The sequence below is a fragment of the Leiobunum rupestre genome, chromosome 6 (assembly GCF_980474605.1).
Source record: "Leiobunum rupestre chromosome 6, qqLeiRupe1.1.hap1, whole genome shotgun sequence".
NCBI lineage: Eukaryota > Metazoa > Arthropoda > Arachnida > Opiliones > Sclerosomatidae > Leiobunum > Leiobunum rupestre.
This window is the reverse complement of record NC_143389.1, coordinates 57,501,383-57,528,564: the sequence shown is the minus strand read 5'-3', so window position 1 is coordinate 57,528,564 and position 27,182 is coordinate 57,501,383. Positions and strand designations below refer to the sequence as shown.

Below are 27,182 nucleotides of genomic sequence, written 5' to 3'. Positions count from 1 at the left end.
TCTTTCACTTTCCGCGTCGATCTGTTTCAAACAGATATTTTAGCTTCATTTTCACGCTTGCGAGTGGCGGATGCGAATTTTGTCGATTTTTATCCGCTACCAGCGAGCGTGAAAATGGACCTTTAGACGACATTTTACTCCGAATCTGTGGTGGCTAATAGTTGCGAGTTAGGAAAATGGCTGCCTGTGGCCGCTTTACCAGATAAATTCAGGATAAGCAGACGATTTTATCGGTTTACTCTCTTTACTCCTGCTCTTACGAATAGTTATCGGTGTAATTCTTTTCACCAGAACAAGAGAATAGTTTAACTCAGCTTAAAAAAGTGTACACCTTTTGTTCCAGAACAAGCTAAAAGTATCCACAAGTAGTGATTGAACTGTGAAGGTTGTGATTTTGAAGTTGTTCACCCGCAATGATACTCTTAATAATTAAATGAATATGAAATTTAAATTAAGAATTAAATAAATATTAAATTGAAATTAAGAATTAAATAAATATTAAATTGAAATTAAGAATTAAATAAATATTAAATTGAAATTAAGAATTAAATGAATATTAAATTGAAATTAAGAATTAAATGGATATTAAATTGAAATTCAGAATTAAATAAATATTAAATTGATATTCAGAATTAAATAAATATTAAATTGAAATTAAGAATCAGATACATATTAAATGCATATTAAGAATCAGATACATATTAAATTTATATTAAGAATCAAATACATATTAAATGTATATTAAGAATCAAATACATATTAAATGCATATTAAGAATCAAATACATATTAAATGCATATTAAGAATCAAATACATATTAAATGTATATTAAGAATCAAATACATATTAAATGTATATTAAGAATCAAATACATATTAAATGTATATTAAGAATCAAATACTTATTAAATGTATATTAAGAATCAAATACATATTAAATTTATATTAAGAATTAAATACATATTAAATGTATATTAAGAATTAAATACATATTAAATGTATATAAAGAATCAAATACATATTAAATTTATATTAAGAATTAAATACATATTAAATTTAAATTAATAATTAATTAAATTAACAATATAAATAATTAATTAATTATATATATAATTATATATATTATATTATATATTATATATTTAAATTAAAAATTAAATACATAAATTGATGATTAAATTAATATTAAAATATTTTCACTTTGGTTTTTATCGCCAATGTTCGGTTTTACGTGTAGATGGCGACTTAAGCGCCGAACTTTATTTGGGCTTTGGACAACTTGTTTTTTGCTGTTACGGGTAGCGAAACTTTTCAAGCTTGGCTTATTACGCGTTACGCGAGGACGGGATTACGCTGCCGATCTTACGACGTATATAATAGGGGTCAGCGTTTCTATTTTTATCTCGCACGCCATCAACAATGTACCGTACAGAACGCCACCTAATGTGGACTTTGAGAAGCTGCGGAATTTCGGTAGCTATCAGATCTATCCGAAGGAAAGTTTATATATCTTTCTGAAAGTGGCGTTGAAAGATGGCGATAGTATCGTACGGGTTCTATACGTCTCTAAAACTCTCACCACTTTCGGCGTTAGGCCTAAATAAAATAACTAAAAAAAAATAGAGAAATATATGATAAAAAAAATCGTTTTCCTTTTACACAGAGAGAGAGAATGAGTAAATATAATAGGAAAGTAGGGAAACCCTGGTAGCAGGCTGCGCAATCAATCAATGACATCAGTTTGCCAGCAGAACCTTCGGGGAGTTTTCCTTTAATTTCCGCCGATCGGGCCACATTACCCCCCCCCTCCCCCCAAATCCTTTATAAAAACATTTACCTTCGTACCTCTTTCTGGCCAAGTCCATTCAGAAAAGCCAGTCTAGCTTGGACCGCCTTTTCCAAAAACAACATTTAGGCTAGATACACCTAGCTGGCTAAACCTATTTGAAGAATAGAATATACATGTACTGCAATAGAAGCTATAGGCCATCGATATAGACTCTATATATAATTGTATCACAGAGCATTTATATTCCACTGGAGACACCGGTGTCGTAATTTTAATATATACTGCCATAGATAATTTATCGTCGTAGTAACGCAGATAGCTTATTAAAAGTCGGGCTGATGCGACATCTGTTGTCAGTTTCTATAAGCTTTGATAGTGCTTCGTAAATTGGTATTTTGTTAAAATATTAAATATTTGAAGAATCATTACATATTTAGTTAATATTTGGTTAATATTTAGTTCAAATATTTTACGAATTATTAGAAAAAAGAGCGTTAAAGTTTCTTATGAAATTAATATTTAGTTCAAATATTAAATATTTGAAGAATTATTGTCAATGTTCTTATTAAAATATTAAATATTTGAAGAATTATTGTGAATATTATTATTAAATATTAAATATTTGAAGAATTATTGTGAATATTATTATTATTAAATATTAAATATTTGAAGAATTATTGTGAATATTAATATTAAAATATTGAATTTTTGAAGAATTATTGTGAATATTATTATTAAAATATTGAATATTTCAAGAATTATTGTGAATATTATTATTAAAATATTTAATATTTCAAGAATTATTGTGAATATTATTATTAAAATATTTAATATTTCAAGAATTATTGTGAATATTATTATTAAAATATTTAATATTTGAAGAATTATTGTGAATTTAATTATTTAAAGATTCGATTAACGAGCAAATGATGGCACCTCTAAAATATATCCCATGTCGAATGGTGCGGCTGACAATGTTAAAGTTCACGAAACAATAATTACGTGCCTCAAGAGATCTGTTGTTATTATTAAGTGCGTAAGGAACTTACAGATAATGATACCCTTGAAATAAAACAGTTCCAAATTTGAACCATTTCTCTATATCCATTGGTTCACGAGATAAACGTTGAATGTTCTTGAACCAGAAATTCAAGGTCATTGGAGTTTGAAAATTCTAAAGATCCTCTATCAGATGCGTATGTCTAGCAAATTTTGATGCTCTAGAATGAGTACATATCAAGTTATTAGCCCTTCAACCTGGTCTCTGGTACAGTCCCGATCAAACGTTTCTGGCCGTTTTCTCTTGGCAGCCATTTTATTTATATTTTAGGTAGAGAGCCGAATGAGGGCTTTTATGAAAGAAATCCCTCCCGAAAATAATATAGGTGAAAATTAATGCCATACCACAATTAGAGCACGAGCAAAGCCGGAAATAGCCAAACCCCTCCAAAATGACGTCATGAAACAATAAATGTAATTTGTCGTGTCTAAGCTTGTTCGAAGCGTCATAATATCGGGAAACCAAATCTGGTTTCATTTCAAATCAGATATGTGGTTGAAAAGTTATTGAAGAAATAGTTATGACGGAAAACATGAAAATTAACCCTAATTTAATTTTTAAGCGCTTTGTTTCACTTAAAAATTAAATAAGGGTTAATTTTAATGTTTTACGTCATCACTATTTCTTCAATAACTTTACAACCACATATCCGATTTGAAAAATGAAACCAGATTTGATTTCCGGATATTATGACGCTTCGAACAAGCTGAGACACGAAAAATTATATTTATTTTTCATGACGTCATTATGGAGAGGTTTGGCTATTTCCGGCTTTGTTCGTGCCCTAATTGTGGAAAGGCATTAATTTCCACTGCATATTATTTTCGTGAGGGTATTCCTTCATAGAAGCCCTCATTCGGCTCTCTACCTGAAATAGAAATAAAATGGATGCCAAGATAAAACGGCCAGAAACTTTTGATCGGGACTGTACATTATTTTCATCACGACCTTCTTGTTTTGTTTAATAATTATCGGATGATAAAATTAGCGAATAAGTAGATTAATCCATTATGAAAAGGGACAATAAAGCTAAACCCTAAACAAATTTGAAGAAATTTAAAAACTTACTAATAGCTCGTACCGATAGGTCTTCGAGTGAACAAAAAGACGCGAAACTCGGACCAAATAGATCTTCGAGTGAAAAACGAAATTAAATTAAAAATAATAATAATAATTATCGACTTGTCATTCGTCAAATTAGGTATGATCAAAGCTGTTCAGACTTAAAATGTGACGGGGAACCCTTTTCTAATGGAAACCAACTTCGTAGCGTTAATGGTTCTCGAGATCAATTTTGAATGACTTTAAAGACATGTTTCAAGGTCATGGAAATTTCCGTTGTCAAGTTACCCCTTACACGTTCCATATGCCCTTAAAATTTCAAATTCGTAGTTAAAACTCATTTTGTGTTATTAGTATTGGATCATTTTTTGCTTACATCCTGTATATTGTTACTTACGATCCGTAACGAGCTAAATAACGTGTCAAGCTTGTTTTCCACTAGCGCGCGTCATAATGTTATTTTCTTTACGCGCGTAAAAACGTTTGAACGTTTCAAAGCTGAGAAACGCGTCGTTGCGCGCGCCAGTGGAAAACATGCTTTAGAACAGTGGCGTAGCTGAGAACTAAGAGGCCCCCCCCCCGCAAAAATCTCTATGAGGCCCCCCTTTTAAATTTTTTTATGGTTAGTGGGGCCCCCCTCCGAAGCTCGAGGGCCCCCCGCACCGCGGGCCCTGCGAACCATCAGCTACGCCACTGCTTTAGAAGTGATATTTAAAGACACGTCAACAAGAAGAAAATGTAATTTCATTTACGTGTCAAATTAATTCCAGCAAATGTTATCAGCGAAATTTCGTAGACGACTAACTCGGGCCTATTTCCTAATTTAGTTTTCCCAATAGATGTCACCGGGGGCGACTTTTATCATGCTCGGGCTTATGCCTGGAAATCAGGCACATTCACGGGCTGTCTTAATGCGGTAATGGCTCTCTCTTTTCGCAGTGCGCCGGAAACGGGCCACTCGTTCAAAACGGAAGAAAGCACGCCTCTCTTTCCTGAATATGACATTAAGTGCGCTTTGCCATTCTCCGCTGTCTCTCGCGTCGTTCGCTTCCAGGAAACGTGTTAAGAGAGCCACTTCCGGGGACGAAAATGTTTTCTCGAAAGCCTGTCGTCTTAAAAGTTTCCACCAGTTTGTTTCGTAGATTTAGTCCGCCGCATCATCGTGGCCGCCGGAATTATACTCTGATAAAGAGACAACGAATTTATTCAATTTTGTTTTGAGATACGTCATTGTATAAGTCTATAATATTGTTTGACACTTTATGGAATATTTACCTGAGAGCTAGTAAGGGAGTGACGTCATCACGAGAAGAAAATCTCCCCCTAGCGAGGCGCTGTCAAAGGCTACGCGTGACGCGGGAGCGAGCGGACGCAAAACGGCGACGAAGCCCGTAATGCAGTCTGTCTCATGAATAGCTCTCAGTAAAACTTTTGCGTAGGAACAATAGGAAGTGTCACACTTAGGTTATAATATTATAAACTTATGGTCACTGGCAAGGTGCGATTTTACATCTAAGCGCACTAATTGACCTCACTCGATGGAGGAGTTGCGAAACGTAACATTGTAACTTTTTGCGTTAGTTCTTGAAGGGGATGATGCAATACGCGCCACAAAATCATCGTGCCTAAGCACAGGCTTAATTACATAGGTATAATAAATACCGTGGCCTGAGGATCGCGAATAGTATAAACACATCTCTATAAACTTTCTCCCGGGGTATAGATCGCTTAGTCGCTGTCTGTCATAAGAATATGTATAGCCCTTTATCCTTAAAATCGTAATTTATATTTACATTAAATTAATATTAAATTAAATTAATATTAAATTAAATTAATATTAAATTAAATTAATATTAAATTAAATTAATATTAAATTAAATTAATATTAAATTAAATTAATATTAAATTAAATTAATATTAAATTAAATTAATATTAAATTAAATTAATATTAAATTAAATTAATATTAAATTAAATTAATATTAAATTAAATTAAATTAATATTAAATTAATATTAATATTAAATTAATATTAATATTAATATTAAATTAATTTTAAATAAAATTAATATTTAATTAGTATTAAATTAATATTAATATTAAATTAATATTAATATTAATATTAAATTAATTTTAAATAAAATTAATATTTAATTAGTATTAAATTAAATTAATATTAAATTTATTAAAATAAATAAGTATTAAATTTATTAAAATAAATTAGTATTAAATTAAATTAATATTAAATTTATTAAAATAAATTAGTATTAAAATAAATAAGTATTAAATTTATTAAAATAAATTAGTATTAAATTAAATTAATATTAAATTTATTAAAATAAATTAGTATTAAATTAAATTAGTATTAAATTAATATTCAATTATTATCGTGTTGATTTTCATAAATGGAGATGGCAACTTAAGCGCCGGACTATATTTTCCCTATTGACAATGAGTTTTTGTTGCGGCAGGGTTGACGTTGCAGAGCGAGCCGCACTTGTCGTCGTCTTTCCCCGACTTGGACTTGACCTCTTGCGCGGACACGGAGAGTGTCCTGGACGACGACGACGACGACGACGAGGACTGCGAAAGTAGCGTCATGACGGAGGACGTCTCGACCAAAGGGGCCCTCGAAGTTCAAACCATTCGTCGGCAGCTGGAAGGCTTGGAAACCATGTACTCCGAGGTACGTCATCTCATTTATTACCCCCACTTGTCACAGTATGACAAGTCATATTTCCTTTCATTCGCTAAAACCTGCTCCAAGGATAAGTGCTTTCGAGAACTTTCACAAGATTTAGACACTATCTACCACAATATTTGGATTGATATAACTTTTTATATCAATAATTAAAAGTAATTGAAACGCCTTACGCTCAAATCATAAAAAAAAATCAATAAAAACACGTAATTATTGCGTAAGTAAAGTTTTTATTTATGAAAAAACCTACTAGTTTCGGCACAATATTGTGCCATTGTCAAGGTGAAATATCATACATATATAGAGCCTAGCGCCGCCGATCCAACGCCGCCGTCGCCGATATTTTATCTTGCGCTCCGCCACCACCGCCGCCGCCGATAAATTTTGTTTTCGCCGCGTATATGTTTTGAGTTTTCCCACTTTACTTATTTTTTTTCTTTCAAAAACATTTAGTAATATTTTTTGGAAATTTTCAAAAGGGTGGGGAGACATTTTTTCATATTCACGCCGCCACCGAAAAAAATCAACGCCGCCGAAGATATTTGAAAAATCGGCGGGCCCGCCGCCGCCGGGTGTTTTTCTCAAAATGCCGCCGCCGACCGATATTAAATCGGCGCTATGCTCTATACAATACCAAAAAACTATCAACAATATAAAAAAACAGAACAAATTATAATTACATTATACAATGTTTATAAATAATTTTTTTTTGGAAATGGAGGGTAAGAACAAACCATCCTAAAAGTGTAATGTGTTTTTCCCCCATTTAAATATTTCAATCAATTCGCTCGTATCTCTTTGTAATGTTTCGGTTAAAAATTGTTCAATTTAATTGGGATTATTACTTACGCAATAATTAGGTGTTTTTATGGATTTTTTTCTAACAGATAAATGATTAACACAATTATCAAGAATGTATGAATCGCGACTGTAGGGAACCAATCAGATACACAGGATCGATTTGGTTTAATCTTAATGGGAGGACCATACTAGCAGACTGTGAAGTAGATTTGGTGCAACGCTATAAGGTGCCGCCTTGGGTATTAGCATAAGTAACATAATAAAATAAGTATGTCTATTAGGAAACATTATCACCAAACTGATTTTCAGAGTTATTGAGCAATCTAGATTTGGTTCTAAGCACAGAGCCCCATAGTGTCGAAATATGCCTAAGACGAAATATACAACGAGTACAAGTCTCAGTCGGAGCTAAGCGAGAAAGTCCGTGTCGAAAAAAGGTTCCGTCGGGAAATTTGCATTAAAACCGTAAGAAGTGTCATTCTTATTGGTATTATGGTACTTATGGTATTAGCCTAGCTCATTATTATGGTCTCAAATTGGTCATTATCTCCATTAAGTATAATTAAATACATTCGTGGACTCATATAACATCTGTGTTAGAGACAAGTATTGATTTATCTCTACTGGTTATGTTATTCACAAAGCTCCCACTGATTTTCTCAAATACGTCTGGGAAGAAAAAATAGCGCCTTGGAAATTAGTTCTTCTAAAACTATTACATAGGGAAAAAATTGTTCCGTTATTTACGAAAATATAGGATCAAATTGATTCCAAAATGATATCCAAATTTGTAAAATCCAAAATTAAACTTTGATCTAAAATTACAATCCAAAAAGTGTTATATATGACCCAATGACAATGTAAGAAATTCAACTTTATTCCAATTTCATCGAAATTATTTGATCCAAACAGAATTCGTTTCAAAATGGATGTGTCTTATTTCCAGTTGGATCCAAATTTGGACTTTCGATCAGTCATTTTCGTCATTGATGCGTACTTTTCTCTTATACATATATAGGGAACAATATGCAAAGTTTATTCGTGTATGTATATAGAGATATGATTAAACTAGGCCTTGACTGTCTGCTGGGTTGGGGTGGGTTGAGGTTTAATACGATATAGATGTATCGTGGCTTTATTTACGGCTTGGGCTGAGCCGTCAGCGGCAGCAGAGAGCATATTCGTGCTTTATTTCGCTGTTGTCGCTGTATATTTGGCGTGATGAATGCCTTTCCGACGCCCGTCCCCACTCTTACAGCCATTTCTCTATGAAAACCGTCTCCTTTAAAGTCGCCATCGCTTCCCCAGACGGATTCTTTTCGACTGTTCTCAGTGTACTCTTTTTACTATAAAACTGAAAGTGTTCGTGAAAATTATTCCGCGTCATAAACTATTCTTTGCATCCTCGATGTTAGGGCTAAGCTACTTATCACCTTCGAAAGCTGGAGTAAAGAGAGTGATCGTTTTTGGTTGCCTGCGAAGTTTAAGTCACGTAAACTAAAATAAAAATTATCTTAATTAAGCTTTATTGGTAAGGCAGACGAATAAATTAATTGATTTAATTGGGTGTAAATGATGTATGCTTAAACGGATAGGCGTACCCTTAGAGGGAAAGGCGTACCCTTAGAGGGAAAGGCGTACCCTTAGAGGGAAAGGCGTACCCTTAGAGGGAAAGGCGTACCCTTAGAGGGAAAGGCGTACCCTTAGAGGGAAAGGCGTACCCTTAGAATGAAAGGCGTACCCTTAGAGGGAAAGGCGTACCCTTAGAATGAAAGGCGTACCCTTAGAGGGAATGGGGCTGTAGTTTACTTCTGCCCCAATACTAATTTTGGTTGACGTAGAACTGATGAAGACGAGGTTTTATTGTTTGATCTATACTAATATTTGTTAATATTATTAGTACCTCAATAATTTTGGTTTTGGGCGTTTTGAGCACGTGGAGCACCACGTGATGCAGGTGCAATTTTTTGAGCTTTGTTTAGATTTTAGGCCAAAGTAGACGAACATTGGGAGTTATCGTAGGTCTCATAGGTTTTGGCCTACAAAATTGATTTTGACGATGGTGCCTTATCGTTCTGTGGCTTTTTTTATTTTGCATATAATACATTTTCCCACTTATTTCGGCATCGACTATCGGTCTTCTGACAAAAAGTTATGGTTATTCGCTTAAGCAAATAACGTAGTATCTGCTACGTTGCAGGACGCCTTAACAGCCGTATTTCTGACAATGATAGGTTAGGTCAAGTTAAGATAAGATAAGATAGGGTAAGTTAGGTTTTAAATACTTATGATCCGTATGAGGCAGTTCGAAAAATTAGATGTTGATGTGTAAAATTAAATAAATGAAGTCTGTTAATTAAATAAGCTTAACTTTACCCGAAACTAAGCTTAGACCTATCCGAGATTAAGCTACAGTAATAAATTGTGATCATTGTCAGAAATACGGCTGTTAAGGCGTCCTGCAACGTTATTTGCTTAGCCGGATAGCCTTAACTCTTAGTTAGAAGACCGAGAGTCGATGTGGAAATTAGTGGGAAAATGTATTATATGCAAAATAAAACAAGCCACAGAACGATAAGGCACCATCGTCAAAATCAATTTTGTAGGCCAAAACCTATGAAACCTACGATAACTCCCAATGTTCGTCAACTTTGGCCTAAAATCTAAACAAAGCTCAAAATATTGCACCTGCATCACGTGCTCCACGTGCTCAAAACGCCTAAAACCAAAATTATTGAGGTACTAATAATATTAACAAATATTAGTATATATCAAACAATAAAACCTCATCTTCATCAGTTCTACGTCACCCAAAATTGGTATTGGGGCAGAAGTAAACTACTTCCGGGAATGGCGTACCCTTAGAGGGAATGGCGTACCCTTAGATGGAATGGTGTACCCTTAGAGGTAAAAAGCTACCCTTAGAGGGAATGGCGTACCCTTAGATGGAATGGTGTACCCTTAGAGGTAAAAAGCTACCCTTAGAGGGAAAAGCGTACTTTTAGAGGGAAAAGCGTACTTTTAGAGGGAAAAAGCGTTCGCTCAAAGGGAAAAAGTGCACGCTCAAAGGGAAAAAGTGCACGCTTTGGGGGAAAGGTGTACGCCTGAAGTAATTTCCTTAATTACACTATCTCCATCTCTTTGTTGGTAAACCACTACATGTCCTAGATATCACAGAGTTTTGGTTATTAATAGTTCAGCAATTAATCTAAAGATGGCGACATGTTTGCGTTTGTTACGCGCTAGTCATCGGAACAGGGTGGACTCGCCTGGTTGGCAGGACATTAAGAATTCAAGTATTTGAATTTGTATCTAAAATGTGTATGCTTGGGTTGCCTGGTGGTGCTCTTCACTCTAAGCACAATCGGGGTTTTTACATAAAACTGACCAGGTCGGGTCGGGCTTTTTCTATTTTTGTTTATATTAATTTTTTGCCAAACTTATTTTAAAAATGTTTTGACGATGGCAAATTTATGGCTTTCATGAAACCATTTAAATTATGTTGTCCCTGATATAAGAGGGATTTGTTTATAACAAAGAGTAAATAAATATACATTAATTAATTCCGCGGTTAGAATACTTTTACAGTGGCTAAGTCTATTTATTTACCTACTCGTAATATTAATAAATCCTATATTTGTGGACATAATAATGATATTGGTCGTTTCTCTTTCACGTAGATCCTAAAAATGCTGGGCGTCCGTTCTCAGCGCTCTCGGCGTCGCAACGTGTCAATTTCGTCGGCCGATGATTACGGCCAGAGGTCAGCGGTCAGGGGTCAGCGCGGGAATCACGGCGGATCCTTTTCGCCCCTGAACTTGCAGGCCAAGGGACGCCCTCCTCGCTTCAGGGACCCTCGAGGTCCCAAGGGTGCCGCAGTGCCGCACCACCATCAACACGCTGATAAGAGAAGGCCGACTGCCGCCTCCAAAGAAAGCAAATCCAAGTAAGACACCACAACCCCATTAAGACTGTTTTTTTATCTTCATAATACTCCGTTATAAACGGGGCTGCCAGTTGGCGCTATATTTTCTAAATATCCATTACCCTACACTGCTAACGTTATTCCCTTGTGCCAGGAATCCATACCTCTACTCGGAATGCTTGTCGTGGCAGCTTTTAGTCTCGATGTGGCTGACGTTTTTTTTTGACGTCACTATGTTAACTTAAAAAACAAGTACGTAAGAGGGGAGCACGCCCAAAGGGAATTTTTTCTCTCGTAGGCGGGGCCAAAGCCATCAGCGTGATCTTACCATACGCGATATATCAGGATAAGCATTCCAAGTAGAGATATGGATTCCTGCTTGTGCCTTCGTAGGCTCGCACTGTATTTTGCAAAAAAGCTTCAGTAGGTAAAATACTATATCAACAGGCAAAAAAATAAAATAAAGATCCTAAGGCCGTGTAATTTTGGACAAAGAAACTACCGCACTCGAATCATAAGCAAAAACCTTATTCTTCAAAATACATCGCTCCACAGCGCTCCTACAGCGTAAGAACTTTAAATGAGGAGCTAACGTAATTTGCTTATGATATTGTACACGTGTTTAAATATTTGAGGTTTAAATTTTCTCAATATCGAACACAGTGGCGCTACAAGCTACGCTGCTCTGAAAGAACTAGAAAATTACTGATGACTTTTTTCCAGAAAAATTTCCGTATTTTTCCGAAAAAATTTAAAAAAACGTTTTCATTTATGATTAGTCTAATATTGTTCACAAATTTAAATTTCATGGTATTTTCGCCTCATTTTTACAAATCCAAAAGTAAAACTAAACCTCTAGACTAGTCTAGAATAAAAATCCATGAAAAGTAATTTACGTTTATTTTTATATTTTCCGATTTGTAGAAACTTTTACGGAAATTTTTCAGCATTTAATTTTTCCGGAAAATTAACAACTCAAGAAAGAACAAAACAGCAATCTAGATTCAGGTCCAATAGTTTATTTTTTCAAGGGGTAATTTTTACGAGGGGCTAACCACTTCCGAAAATTCTGTACACCGATTACACGCTCTTCGGTTTCCCCTTCCATAAAAACTTGTTGAGGTTAACGGTAATAGTTAGTGTAGGGAGCTGTTGGGTCGCGTGGCATGAAGGGCTTGTCCCCACACTCCTACGCATTGTAACCCGGCCACCTGAATTAATGGCTTTAAAAGTCGCTTGATGACTTAGGCCTAAGGTGGTGCCTTGGGTATTAGCCTAGCTGATTATTATTATTTTATTATTTGTGAAACTGAGTACAGCCTTTGGTAATGCTAATTCTGTAATCAGTTACGTAATAACTTTGGTACAGTCAAAGCTACAAATTTGTACACCGAATTCATAGTTTGCACCGAAGGGAGGGGCCTATGGTCTCCAAGGAAACTGGGAGGGCGATCAAAAATTCAAAACATTTCGCGCGTAGCTACTAAATAGGTAGTCATTTTGTTGGTAATCTCGTCAAAGCTACAAAACGTATTAGATTTATGCTTTAAAATTTTAAATGGGCCCTAAACAAAGCCAGATAAGATTCTAAGGCCGGGTTATTTAAATAAAATATCAAATTACGACAGAAATATCTACGAAAAGAAGTTAACAAAGCTTATCAAAGTTAGGCCTTTGCGGTCATCCTTTTTACAATTGCCTTCACTATCGAATAAAATAAACAATTTTCGCTCTCACTTGGTAATTGAACTACTCGAACAATTTTTAACCAGGCAGATAACCATTTTTAACGTGAAAATAAATCCTTAATCATTTGAAAATAATTAAAATCCGCAAACAGACGATTGAAACTGTTAACCCTCCCGTTTTACTAAGAAATCTACACCTTCAAAATGGCGGCAAAGAACCTTTCATTCTTGCTCAAATTAAATATTTATTCTTGGTTCTTATATCTATACTTGGAACTGCGTCATTGATGACGTAGGGATGCAAACTATATATACGGGGAGTTATCAACCCCTCGAATTTTTACCTTTTTCATCGGTAAGCCATACATACGTCTCAAATTAAATCCAGCGCTATTTATCAATATCTATATATATAAATAACATATGAAAGGGAGTAATTCGGTGAATAAGCTTCGCTAGGCGCCAGAAAGTAGTCAATGACAAACGAAGTCCGACAGGCTTTAACGAGCAGCTTCGATTACGTTAAATCGAGAACTCTCCTAAGTAGGATACTATACAATCTATTACGCCGCCTTAAGCCTTGTAATCCCGCGGCTTACCTCCCGCCTACTTCGGCGATTCCGTAACGGCGGAGCTAGTCAAAGACGGGGCCACCTCTTTCCCGCGTGTACCGAGTAGCTTCAAACGGCGAGGCTATCGGAGAGTTTCGGCGATATTCCTAAATATCTTCTCCATAATGAGGTCTTAGGCTAGTCGCCCACTGACTCTCCGTTTCGTATACGTCCTGCCTTCCACAAGGCATTGTCTCCGTTACGAAGCAAAGGCTTGTGAAAGGTAGGACGGAGACGTTACGAAGAGCAGTGAGCGGCTGGCCTTAGAGGGTGGACAGATAAGGAAATAGAGACGGCTGGGGGGAAAGTGGATCTACGGATAACTAGATCTCCCTACGTAATTGTGGGTTGATTTAGTCGCTTGCCAGATTTCCCGCGCGGTACTGAAGAACTCCAAGTAGGGTCTACCGATGACCGGGTTGCTCAAAATGCTTGGTTTTCAAAATGCAAAATACTTTCTCCATAACAATAATAATTACTTAGAGATTTCAAAACCATCCTCTCAGCACTGTACGAATGTTCGTCTGCTTCTGAGTAACTGATTAACGCTATCTATGTGTTATACTTGGGAGTATATAGCAGACGAACTTTCCCTACAAGAGCTGCGATGATGGTACCAGCGTAAAAACATTTTTACACATATCAAACCCACAAAATGCAAAATAGTTTCCTAGAATCTCAAAATGCAAAATAGTTTCCTAGAAACTCAAAATGCAAAATATAAAATGCAAAATAGTTTCCTAGAAACTCAAAATGCAAAATAGTTTCCTAGAATCTCAAAATGTCAAATATTTTCCTAGAATCTCAAAATGCAAAATAGTTTCCTAGAATCTCAAAATGCAAAATAGTTTCCTAGAAACTCAAAATGCAAAATGTAAAATGCAAAATAAATTCCTAGAAACTCAAAATGCAAAATGTAAAATGCAAAATAGTTTCCTAGAAACTCAAAATGCAAAATGTAAAATGCAAAATAGTTTCCTAGAATCTCAAAATGTCAAATAGTTTCCTAGAATCTCGAAATGCAAAATAGTTTCCTAGAATCTCAAAATGCAAAATAGTTTCCTAGAAACTCAAAATGCAAAATGTAAAATGCAAAATAGTTTCCTAGAAACTCAAAATGCAAAATGCCAAATGTAAAATGCAAAATAGTTTCCTAGAAACTCAAAATGCAAAATGCCAAATGTAAAATGCAAAATAGTTTCCTAGAAACTCAAAATGCAAAATGCCAAATGTAAAATGCAAAATAGTTTCCTAGAAACTCAAAATGCAAAATGCCAAATGTAAAATGCAAAATAGTTTCCTAGAAACTCAAAATGCAAAATGCCAAATGTAAAATGCAAAATAGTTTCCTAGAAACTCAAAATGCAAAATAGTTTCCTAGAAACTCAAAATGCAAAATAGTTTTTCTAGCTCAAAATATTTTGCATTTTACATTTTACATTGGAAATTTTGGCTATTTTAATTACTTTTTAATTCGTTTTCGAAGATCTATTTGGTCCGAGTTTCGTGTCTTTATTTAAATCTCGAAGACCTATTAGTACGAGTAATTCGTAAGCTTTGTAATTACTTTAAATTGGTTTAGGGTTTAGTTTTTTTTGCCAAATGTTTATTATTGACTTTTCAACCTTTTCACGTGTTGCCCGTCATGTTTTGTTTCATATGGCGACTTTGTCCACGTCCTGGCTGGAAACAAAGTCTATACACGGATATTCCGGGCCTTCGCAGTTTCTTGTTTAGATGTTATCTCGTCTTTGGGTTATTTATTTTCGATGAGGAATTTTGGTGGAAAAACCTTTTGGCGTTCGATCTTTATTTTACTTTTTTATATATAGCAATGGGGAAGAACTAATGGAATTTCTCTTACTGAGTTTCTTTTTGATGGGGCTCCGATATTCGGTGGGACATTCTTTATTATTTCGCGCCTTAAAGCCGGATAAAAACGTTATGTGGATTTTAGGCGAAGGTTATTCGCCTTAGGTATTTTCCACGGTTGATTTATTTTTGGACTCGTAAAAGGCAACCTCCTTCCTGGTACCGGAAACGAATTGGTCACACGCATTTGTAATGCTACGCCATTCGCTATCATTCATATTAATGTGCCGAGGGGAAAAAACTACCCTTTTTGGCAAAGTGGTTTATAATTTACGAAGAAAAATGTGCCGTGCTTATAAAAATTTGACATTACCTTATTTATGTATTATTATTATGTATTTATTTATTTATAATTAGGAAGCCAATAAACCTTAATAGGTGATCAAATAGGTCTGGTGGCACTAGACATTCTCCCTTGAAAAAATAAATCAATTTTTGTTTCTAGCTCCGTTTAATAAGTTTGTTATTTCAACAAATAACTTCGTATATGTTCTAGTTCAATTAGAACATTTTTATTTTTCTATTTCCACTCGCAAAAATACATTTCTCAAATAAAATACATCTTACTCTAGTGCCCAAGCGTTTTGACAAATTTAAAGTCAATAGTTAATTAGTTATTTTTAAGATGAACAGCTAGATTAGCGCCAAAATAGTCTTGATTTATGACTTTACATTTCCTTAATTAACTTATCTAATAAAAACCAACCAATTTATTTTAAACGCTAGAATATTTGATGCATTTGAAGTATAGGTCTTGGGTGTACCTCATCTATTTTCCGATGGACAAAACTATTTTCACGTACAATACATAAATTCCAATCAATTAATAATTCTTGAGAAATGTAACTAAATAAATGCAATTTTTGTTTCGAATATTCAAACCTTTAAACGGGCAAAAGTCTGTTTGTCGTTGGATAGAACGAGCCGAAAATATTAGTAACATTTTCCCCGAAATGCGTGTTGTTTTCCGAGGCATTGATCAAAGTCCTAAGACGACCTGGGAATTTCTTGAAAGAAATTCAAAAGCCGGTCGAGATATTTGAACGCCGTCGGGTCCCTTTGCGCGAATAGACGGTAAAATAAATGGGGGTGGAATTTTAAACCGTCATTGCCACTTAAAAACTGGACACTAGCCAGGGAGGGAACACCGGATTGGTTGGTATTGGAGCATGCGCAGAGACCAATTTTTAACTGTCGCCGAGTAACAATTATCTAAATCGTGATTCTTCGTAGAGCACGTGGCGCCATCTAAGTAAACTGACCGTTATATTTCGGGAATAAAAGCTAGACAAAATGGTTGTTTAACTGTAAATTTACCTATAACTTGAATTCTTTAAATTAAAATACAAATAATTAATTGATATCAATCGTAATAGACGTGAAAAACGGTTGAAATGACTTAAGTGACAATTAAAGTCGCGAAGTGGGGAGGCTGGCACGAAACTTTCCCCCTTTTTTCCTACCCCCAAATTCAAAAACCCTTCAGAGGCTGGGAGCCGTTGGAATTTATTTTACCGTCTATTAGCAATTGTAACGCCCCAACTGTTTTGACACTGTAACCAGGGCTTTGTTGAAATTTTGTACAAGTGACTTTGTGAAAGTTTTCTTCGCTAGAAAACCACTTTTGCGAAGTTCGCGAAATATTTTGCATAAATTAGCGGCTCCTTTTGTATATTTTGTAACTAAATAATACCAGTTTTTCTCCGACAGCGAAAGATGCTATTTCTAAACATTTTAGATAATATTTTTAAACGGAAGTAATAGTAAGTGTAGGGTGAGGTGCTGACCACTATCCGTAATCAGTGTACAAGCCCGTAGCTTTGACTGTACTAACGTGATTACGTAATCGATTATACAGGGTGTTAACTAAAGATGGACCATGGCGAATATCTCAAAATGTGTTGTAGCTACGATTTTGAAATTTTAGGTTGTTATAGAGCGCTCAGGGGGTCAACCAACTATGAAAATGTCAATGACCTTGAACCATGTCTTCAAGGTCATTCGAAAATTAACTTGAGAACCGTAAGAGCTACGAAGTTGGTTAAAATTAGAAAGTTGTTCCCCGTCGCATTTTATGGTTAACTAGCTTTGACTCGATCTGATTTGCGAAATAGGAAGTTGAGCAATGTTAGGCCAAAATCAAGAAGGCCGTTAAGTTGATAACGTGTTAAAGACGATGTTCAACTGATACCTTTAAAAGTACTATTGTTAGAGTACTGGAATTTGTTAGACAACCTCATCGTGGTTGAGGGTCTTTAGTTTGAAAATTTCAGCTCCCAAAACTCGTCTTCCACACGTTATCCTTCTTGTTTTTGGCCTAAAATTTATCGACTTCCTATTTCGCAAATCAGATCGAGTCAAAGGTAGTTAACCATAAAATTTTCGAACGACCTTGAAGACATGGTTCAAGGTCATTGAAATTTTCATAGTTGGGTAACCGCCTGAGCGCTCTATAACAACCTAAAATTTCAAAATCGTAGCTAAAACACATTTTGAGATATTCGCCCTGGTCCATTGGTAAGTTAACACCCTGTAGATTTAGCACTACCAAAGGCTGTACTCGCTGTAATCGGTGTACAGAATTTGAGGAAGTGCAGCATGAGGGGTTGCCACCGGCCCACCGCCCTCTTACGCAATGTCACCCGGCCACCTGAATTAAGGGCTTTAAAAGTCGCTCGATGACTGGAACCTAAGGTGGTGCTTTGGGTATTAGCATAGCTTATTACTATCTTTATCTTTAAGTAGATTAACTTTATATTTTACATGGAGAGAGTTCATAACGCATTTGTTCTTGCTACTGTTGGCGATGAACGTCTGCCGGATTTTGTGGCGAATTTAGCCCCAAAGATTTTGACATATCTGCTGGGAGTTTAATAATTTTTTCTTCCCGTTTTTATAAAAAATATCACTGTTATCAAAAATTGGCCCGATAAGCGCATTGTATAATTTTCCTAACGTAGTATCTAAAAATAATTTTAGCGGTTTAGTATGTTAACCAAATACGACTTTTAACTTTGGAAATGATATAATTGATATGGGTGGACCGACCCAAGGATACTTTTATCCAAGTTCCTAGGTCGCTCGATGACTGGAACATAAGGTTATAATTATCAGAAGTATGCAATATGTTCTATAAATAAGTAAATATCCATAGGAAGTTTTATTTTTTATTTGACATTGACAGGCGAGGTAATACGTAGGCGAGGTAATAAAAGTTGTAAATTTTCCTCGGATTCTTGGGAAAATTCGAAGGCAGCCTTTACGAAAATGGTGGATCAAATTTGATTCCAAAATTATATACTCCTGATTCCTGTTAGATCCAAATTTATACATGATATCATATGTAACATAATCACTCATAAGTATGCCATAAAAGTATTTTCGTTAATGAAACCTTGTTCACGGGATATGACGTAAATTACGTCACTTACAATTCCGTGACGAAATACGCGTCATCAACTTTACTGATGGGAAACGGAAGTTAGTGAGAATTCCTCGCGCGTTTCTGGCTTTGCCCATGTCAAGTTTAGCTCGTGCCTCGCGATCACGTGATTTCATTTCCATGGTAACCTTTTCAATAGCGCAAGGATTATAAGCATTTTTGCATTTTTGGGTCTGCTTAATGTATGTTCCGCGTGAAACAAGGTCTCATTGAATTTTTTTCAATGGAAATGTTATACAGAGGCATACTTATGAGGAATTATGTTACATATGATGATATCAATCCAATCATTTTCGTAAGGGATGTTTCATATGAAACTATATATTTCTAATATCATAAGTTACACATTAACCATAAGTGTGACCCTTTTCTGACCGAACCTTTTTCGACACTGACACTCTCGAAGAGCTCCGACTTTGAGTAGGATCCAGAATGCGTGTATTTCTACTATGACAGCTTGTGGCACTGGGTGAAAACTCGAAACTACTCCTTCCGCGTAGAGTTTGCAAGATCTCTCCCGACTGGATAAGATGTCTTCCCTCGAGTTCTTCAGTTTCCCGTTTCCATAAGAACTTGTAGAGGTTAACGGTAATAGTGAGTGTAGGGAGCTGTTGGCTCGCGTGGCATGAAGGGCTTGCCACCACCCTCCTACGCATTGTAACCCGGCCACCTGAATTAATATCTTTAAAAGTCGCTTGATGACTTAGGCCTAAGGGAACAATTCAAATATATTGGCTGAGGAATGTATCTACATAGTCATTATCCCGACAGTAGAAAGAATTGAATTTTTGGTAGTATTATATTTCTAGGGCTCGGATGGGAAATTATCTTTTATATCCATATCCGAGTCGTGAATAATATCCATAAATAAACAGTAAATCGATTTTTTTATGATTAATTTAAATTTTGGTGGTTAATTTATCCGTTTCCCTGACCTCTATATATTTCGCCTTGTTCTCTAGAGGGCTCTGTTATTGCGCAATAACTTTGAAAATTAGTTAGGCGACAACTTTTCCTAATTGTCACACTTATGTTATCTTGTTTATTATATACTTCTGCTATAAGTAAATATACTCTAGAAGTCGCTTTTCACTCGGTGAGAGGCGTGGAAGGGGGTGAGAAATTCATTGGAAAATGTCCCCCGTTCAACTATGTTAGACTGTTCAGCTATCCGAGCTATTTGGACTCCGGTGAAAAATCGATATTTTCATCCGGGCGCAAAGGGTGAAGTTTTCCATTCGTAAAGGCTGCGCAAATGACGCGTGAAGTGATATTAGTTAAAGGGCTTCTGATAGCGGCTTCTTCTTTCTCGGCGTTGGAATCTCCGTTGGCCAAAAGAATCAAATATATATTTTTTCTCTCCTTCCCCCGCGCGAGACCGGCTAATAAATCACTTCGGAAATTGACCACCAGGGGGCAGCTTCTCCACGAATGATAATGGGAGACCTACTTTCTATTTCCGGATAGGGCGATACGTCATTTCCAACCCCCTCCCCACGTCTATCTATACTACCCAATTTTCTCATCTAGAATTCGTTTTATGGAAATAGACACTTTTTGATTTCATTTCATATTCAAACTGAATGATCTAGTACCTACTTTTATCGGAAAGGTTGGTCTTCTCTGTAGATTACGGTTGATAAAGGTTGAATAACGCGTCTTTACGCCTTTTTCCGATAACCTACGAACCTTTCTCTTAGATCAGAGTTGATTGGTTTATTGAGAGTTGAATTTGCATTTTATAAGGGTAGCGAAATTAGAGAATTTTGCGCCGTTGAAACTACTGCAATAGTGGCTGTAACCTAAAAGCAACAAACACAAGGAGAACGCAGCTAGCCTTTAAACACGCTAACGCAGTGCTGTGTACAAATTTCATTGGACGAGCCTTTACACTGAACGTTTTACGGGCGGGGGGAAGACAATTTCCGAATTTTCCCCTTCCGACGGCAGCAGGCGCTAAAGCGTCTAACCAATGAAAACTGTACACAATAAAATGCACGACTTTTGACGGGTAGCGTTCTCCTTGGGTGGAGTGCTGTTGTTCCTAGCTGTAACGTATGAATTATTATAAGAAAAATCGAGAACGTATTTAGGTTACTGAGAACATACGATTCTACCTTCCAAGCCCGCTAGTCTGATCTACTATATAAGGTCCTCTCGTAAACAGAAACGATCCGTTTTTTCAATTGCGTGACGCCATCTTGTATCGCTAGTAAGATCGCCTTTTCTTTTATCTTTCGATAAAATGTCTTAAAATTAGTTACAGAAAAGTTCGATTTAACTTTTAAATTAATTCGTATGAATTTAATAAAAGTGGAATTCAACGTTTTATTTATTTAATTTTAAATATCAAAATAGTTGGTATATTCTCTATTATTAAGACGAAAAAATATTATATAACCAGCTCTACACAGATGGCGTTAGTGTTTCAATTAGTACCGAAATTTTCCATCTACACTAGGTAGTACCATAAGTCTATAATAATGTTCCATAATATTGTCATTTTAGGTAATATTTTACTGAGAGCTAGTAACGGAGTGACCTCATCACAAGAAGAAAATCTCCCCCTAGCGAGGCGCTGTCAAAGGCTACGTACGTGTGACGCGTTAGCTAGCGGACGCAAAACGGTGATGTAGCCGGTAATGCAGTCAGTCTTGTGAATAGCTCTCAGAAAAACTGTTGCATGTGAAGAATAGCAAGTGTCACACTTATTTTACAATATTAACTACTTATGGTAGTACTTCTCGCTTCTCTAAACTGTCTCAGTAACCTAAATATGTTCTTGGTAGTATAATAAACTTAGATATAATAGGTACTATTCTCCCAATTCTAATTTTCTAAAAACCAAATCTCATTGGTTCTCTAAATCTGACGTGTTCCGACGCGATTGAAGCCCACGCTGGTGACGTTTTTCCTTCCCCCTTTCAAGTGCTAGAGGGAAATTCAACCATGATGTCCACGGATAGTCTCAACCTAGTCCTTTTCCCTTAGTTTAAATAAAAAAAATTGGGTTATAATCTTAAAATATATTTCCCAGCCTCCGTTTACAATCACGAATCACGATCACCCGGTGAGCGTGAAACCGGCTTTATCGGTGGCCAGCTTGTTTTCTAGTAAATAAACTTATTACTGCTTTAGTGGAGTCTGGAGATTACGACGTCCCGCGCGGAATATTATAAAATAAGCGTATGGGATTTTTTACGATCGCTGTCGGCTTAATTTGACATAAACTGCGTCCAAACCGAAATAAAACTTTGCGGACTTCAATACTGCGCGCAATGCCAAACGGAACTGACGAAATATTGCCATCCTTTTTGCATGTCAAAATTACTTTTTTTAAAATATTTTTGAGAGGAGTGGAGGGTAAAATATATCTGGGATGTGTCAAGCCCTCGAGACAATGAATGGAAAAATAAGAAGTTGCCAAAAGGAAAAATAAAGCCTGGCGCTTAAGTCGCCATCTACATTCGTGGAACCAAACAATTGGCCAGGAAAGCATAATATTATTATTATTAGTAATGTTAATTTAATTTAATTAACATAATTCAATATATTTATTAATTTTAAATTAATAGTAATTTAATATATTTCTTAATTTTAAATTAATAGTAATTTAATATATTTCTTAATTTTAAATTAATAGTAATTTAATATATTTATTAATTTTAAATTAATAGTAATCTAATGTATCTCTTAATTTTAAATTAATAGTTATTTATATAATTCATAATTTTAAATTAATAGTAATTTAATGTATCTCTTAATTTTAAATTAATAGTAATTTAATGTATCTCTTAATTTTAAATTAATAGTTATTTAATATATTTCTTAATTTTAAATTAGTTATTTAATATATTTCTTAATTTTAAATTAATAGTATTTCATTTCATTCTTAATTTTAAATTAATACTAATTTATTTAATTCATAATTTTAAATTAATAGTAATTTATATAATTCTTAATTTTTAATTAATATTATTTAATCTAGTTCTTAATTTTACTTAATTTTCTTTAATATAGTACTTAATTTTTACTTAATATTGTTTAATATAGTACTTAATTTTTACTTAATATTGTTTAATATAGTACTTTATTTTTAATTAATAGTATTTAATCTAGTTCTTAATTTTAAATTAATATTATTTTATCTAGTTCTTAATTTTAAATTAATATTATTTAATCTAGTTCTTAATTTTAAATTAATATTATTTTATCTAGTTTTTAATTTTAAATGAATATTATTTAATCTAGTTCTTAATTTTAACTTAATATTATTTAATCTAGTTCTTAATTTTAACTTAATATTATTTAATCTAGTTCTTAATTTTAACTTAGTATTATTTAATCTAGTTCTTAATTTTAACTTAATATTATTTAACCTAGTTCTTAATTTTAACTTAATATTATTTAACCTAGTTCTTAATTTTAACTTAATATTAGTTTAATTATAAATTAATGCCTCCTGAACAGACAACGACGAAATTCTCTTTTCCAGGATGGGGGCCATTTTGTAGCTAAACAAGGGGGTTTAAAATAAAATAAAATAATATTTATAAAACTCGTCCCTTTATCAGCGTATAATTCGGCGCCATCTATGATGTGCCAGTCTTACAAAGAAATCCCGAGTTTCGTTCGAAAGCGCTTAAATTTAAAAGTGCCAAATATATATCTCGTATAAAGATTTATTCGTCCTAGTCTCGGGCAGTTCGAGCAGACGACGTAGGAGACGAAATTGATGGCTCTAATTTATTCCCGACGCGCTCTCTAGGGAGTACTTTTCCCAACTTTCAGAGTCCACTTTATTTGGAAGGCATCCACGTGTGGCCCGCGCTGAAGACATTTCCTAGGCTGATATACATATTTTGGGTAATATTTTCCCAGACTCAAAGTAGAAAGTTTTCGGTTTCATTACTTTGAGCTGGGAGCGAGAAGGGCCTCACCTTTTATTGGTCGTAGGTTAGAAGGCCAACTCGATTCATCAAAGAACAAAAGAGTCCAATATTTATTATATAAATTGCGAGCCGAGCCTAAACTGGAGTTAAGGATGACATATGGTAGGCCAAATATGCAAAATGAACGCCTTAGGATAAGAATTATTTACGCGTCGCTTAAAAGGCGAATACTTTTGGGCCATCGCTCCCGAGTAGTTTCGGGCCAATTTAGAGCTACGCTTTTGATAGTATTGAATGTAAAAAGTTGGTAGTGGCGTATTGTTTTCGCCTAATTTGCGTCAGATGTCATTAATTCTACTTTGAAAATATTTTTATTACTATAAAAATATATATTTATGTTCATAAAATATAATATTTTATAGCTTATTTTGCGGTAGAGCGAGTAGGCGTGTATCGAAAGTAACCTAATGGCCATAAGTATGTCATTAAAATAATTTTATTACTATAAAATATATGTTTATATGAGATAAACGTGTTTTGACTAGTATTTATCGCCATAAACCTTCATTTCCCGAATATAATAATCTAAGTGGCTGTAATTGAAACATTTATTTTTATTATGTTACTTATGGTCAGCGTCAACAAAGAGCCCAATTACCCCTTGTAAACTTCGTTCATTTATTGATGAAAGGAATACCAGTTACTTCATGTATTCGCCAAACATTATCGCTAACGAAATAACCTGAAAATCTAATTAAACGTGTAAATGTAATTAGGTTCTACCAGAAGTATAAATTTCTTTACGGCCTATGTTATTCGAAGGTTGGTTTCTGCTGATGTTACCAAAAAAATCTAAAACTAACTCCAACTACAATTTTGTTTACAACTTCTGGATTTTGTGCTGTGTGCAAAACGTTCCTAATTCACTAATTCTCAATTATTATCTCCGCTATTCCTTGGATAATTAATTAAATTAATTTAATTTGATGGTTACTTCTCTCTTAAGAGATATATTATTAACTTCTGTGCAAAACGTTCCTACTTAACTAATTCTTAATGGTTTTCGCCAGTTCTCCGTGGATAAGAACGTTTAATTTAATTTGATAACTACTTCTTATGAAATGTATTATTTTCTTCTGGTTTTACTCGAAGCTCTTTATTTACAAGGAGAGTACCCGAGGTGTTTATTGCCGATTTTGTTCAAAGTCGGGCGTAATGTAGACGTATATTAGATATGAAATTTCCCAAAAGGAGAAGTTACACTACAAATTCGATTTGCCATGGCAAGCGATATTTTTTTGACCACTTAAATCAAAAATAAGATTTTTTCCTCATTTTACCCAAAAATTTCCAATTTTCCCAAACTTGATGAAATTTACCTAAACTAAACTAATAATAATAAAACCTTTTAATTGTACAACAGTGGTTTTTAATTATTTTAATCTCGAAATTTACCTAAATGTGGTCCAAATTACCCATTTCGTGATTTTAAAATTTAGAGCTACGCTTTTGATAGTATTGAATGTAAAAAGTTGGTAGTGGCGTATTGTTTTCGCCTAATTTGCGTCAGATGTCATTAATTCTACTTTGAAAATATTTTTATTACTATAAAAATATATATTTATGTTCATAAAATATAATATTTTATAGCTTATTTTGCGGTAGAGCGAGTAGGCGTGTATCGAAAGTAACCTAATGGCCATAAGTATGTCATTAAAATAATTTTATTACTATAAAATATATGTTTATATGAGATAAACGTGTTTTGACTAGTATTTATCGCCATAAACCTTCATTTCCCGAATATAATAATCTAAGTGGCTGTAATTGAAACATTTATTTTTATTATGTTACTTATGGTCAGCGTCAACAAAGAGCCCAATTACCCCTTGTAAACTTCGTTCATTTATTGATGAAAGGAATACCAGTTACTTCATGTATTCGCCAAACATTATCGCTAACGAAATAACCTGAAAATCTAATTAAACGTGTAAATGTAATTAGGTTCTACCAGAAGTATAAATTTCTTTACGGCCTATGTTATTCGAAGGTTGGTTTCTGCTGATGTTACCAAAAAAATCTAAAACTAACTCCAACTACAATTTTGTTTACAACTTCTGGATTTTGTGCTGTGTGCAAAACGTTCCTAATTCACTAATTCTCAATTATTATCTCCGCTATTCCTTGGATAATTAATTAAATTAATTTAATTTGATGTTTACTTCTCTCTTAAGAGATATATTATTAACTTCTGTGCAAAACGTTCCTACTTAACTAATTCTTAATGGTTTTCGCCAGTTCTCCGTGGATAAGAACGTTTAATTTAATTTGATAACTACTTCTTATGAAATGTATTATTTTCTTCTGGTTTTACTCGAAGCTCTTTATTTACAAGGAGAGTACCCGAGGTGTTTATTGCCGATTTTGTTCAAAGTCGGGCGTAATGTAGACGTATATTAGATATGAAATTTCCCAAAAGGAGAAGTTACACTACAAATTCGATTTGCCATGGCAAGCGATATTTTTTTGACCACTTAAATCAAAAATAAGATTTTTTCCTCATTTTACCCAAAAATTTCCAATTTTCCCAAACTTGATGAAATTTACCTAAACTAAACTAATAATAATAAAACCTTTTAATTGTACAACAGTGGTTTTTAATTATTTTAATCTCGAAATTTACCTAAATGTGGTCCAAATTACCCATTTCGTGATTTTAAAATTTTCGTAGGTAGTAAAATACCCTGTGAAACCGATAAAATGACATGCTTTTTTAAATGGATATTTTTTGTTTTAAGTGGTCAAAACATTTTTAGTTGCCATGGCAAATCGAATGGGTAGTGCAACGTCTCCTTTTGGGATTTTTCATATCTCATATAGGTCTACATTACGCCCGACTTTGAACAAAATCGGCAATAAACACCTCTGTTACTCTCCTTGATAGTTTGTAAAACGTTTCTACTGAACTAATATTTGGTATGAATTCTTTGGCAGTTCCGTATCGAAGCGTCTGCAGCGACTGGAGTCGCACGTGGTCACTCTGGCCAGATCGGTGGCGCACGTCTCCTCCGAGATGAGAACCCAACACGTCCTCTTCCAGGAGCTGGAGAGCATCCGGCGAGACGTCAGCTGGACCCAGGACGCCCTGAAGCAGCTGGGCTGCGGCCAAGGAGGACATCGACCCGGCTCGAGGACGGGGCTGGGGGGCCCCAATTCCAGGTCAGGCCGCCGGAGGTCCAAAGACTGGGACGTCTTCCGGGGAGACATGCTCGAGCTCATCAATCCTAGTCGAGTCAGAAAGTTGACCAAGTAAGGCACGAGGTCGGCACGACCGCGCGTACA

General features: G+C 34.7%; 1 protein-coding gene across 1 annotated transcript in view; it reads left to right on the top strand.

The window, feature by feature from the left end:
- The window catches only part of LOC149942734 (uncharacterized), a 100,284-nt gene that overhangs the window by 65,228 nt on the left and 7,874 nt on the right, over nucleotides 1-27,182 (top strand). Inside the window, exons 12-14 of the mRNA XM_090177264.1 lie at nucleotides 6,380-6,594; nucleotides 11,091-11,356; nucleotides 26,835-27,149. Coding sequence (XP_090033390.1) covers nucleotides 6,380-6,594; nucleotides 11,091-11,356; nucleotides 26,835-27,149 — 796 coding nt within the window. The remainder of the gene's footprint in view (nucleotides 1-6,379; nucleotides 6,595-11,090; nucleotides 11,357-26,834; nucleotides 27,150-27,182) is intronic.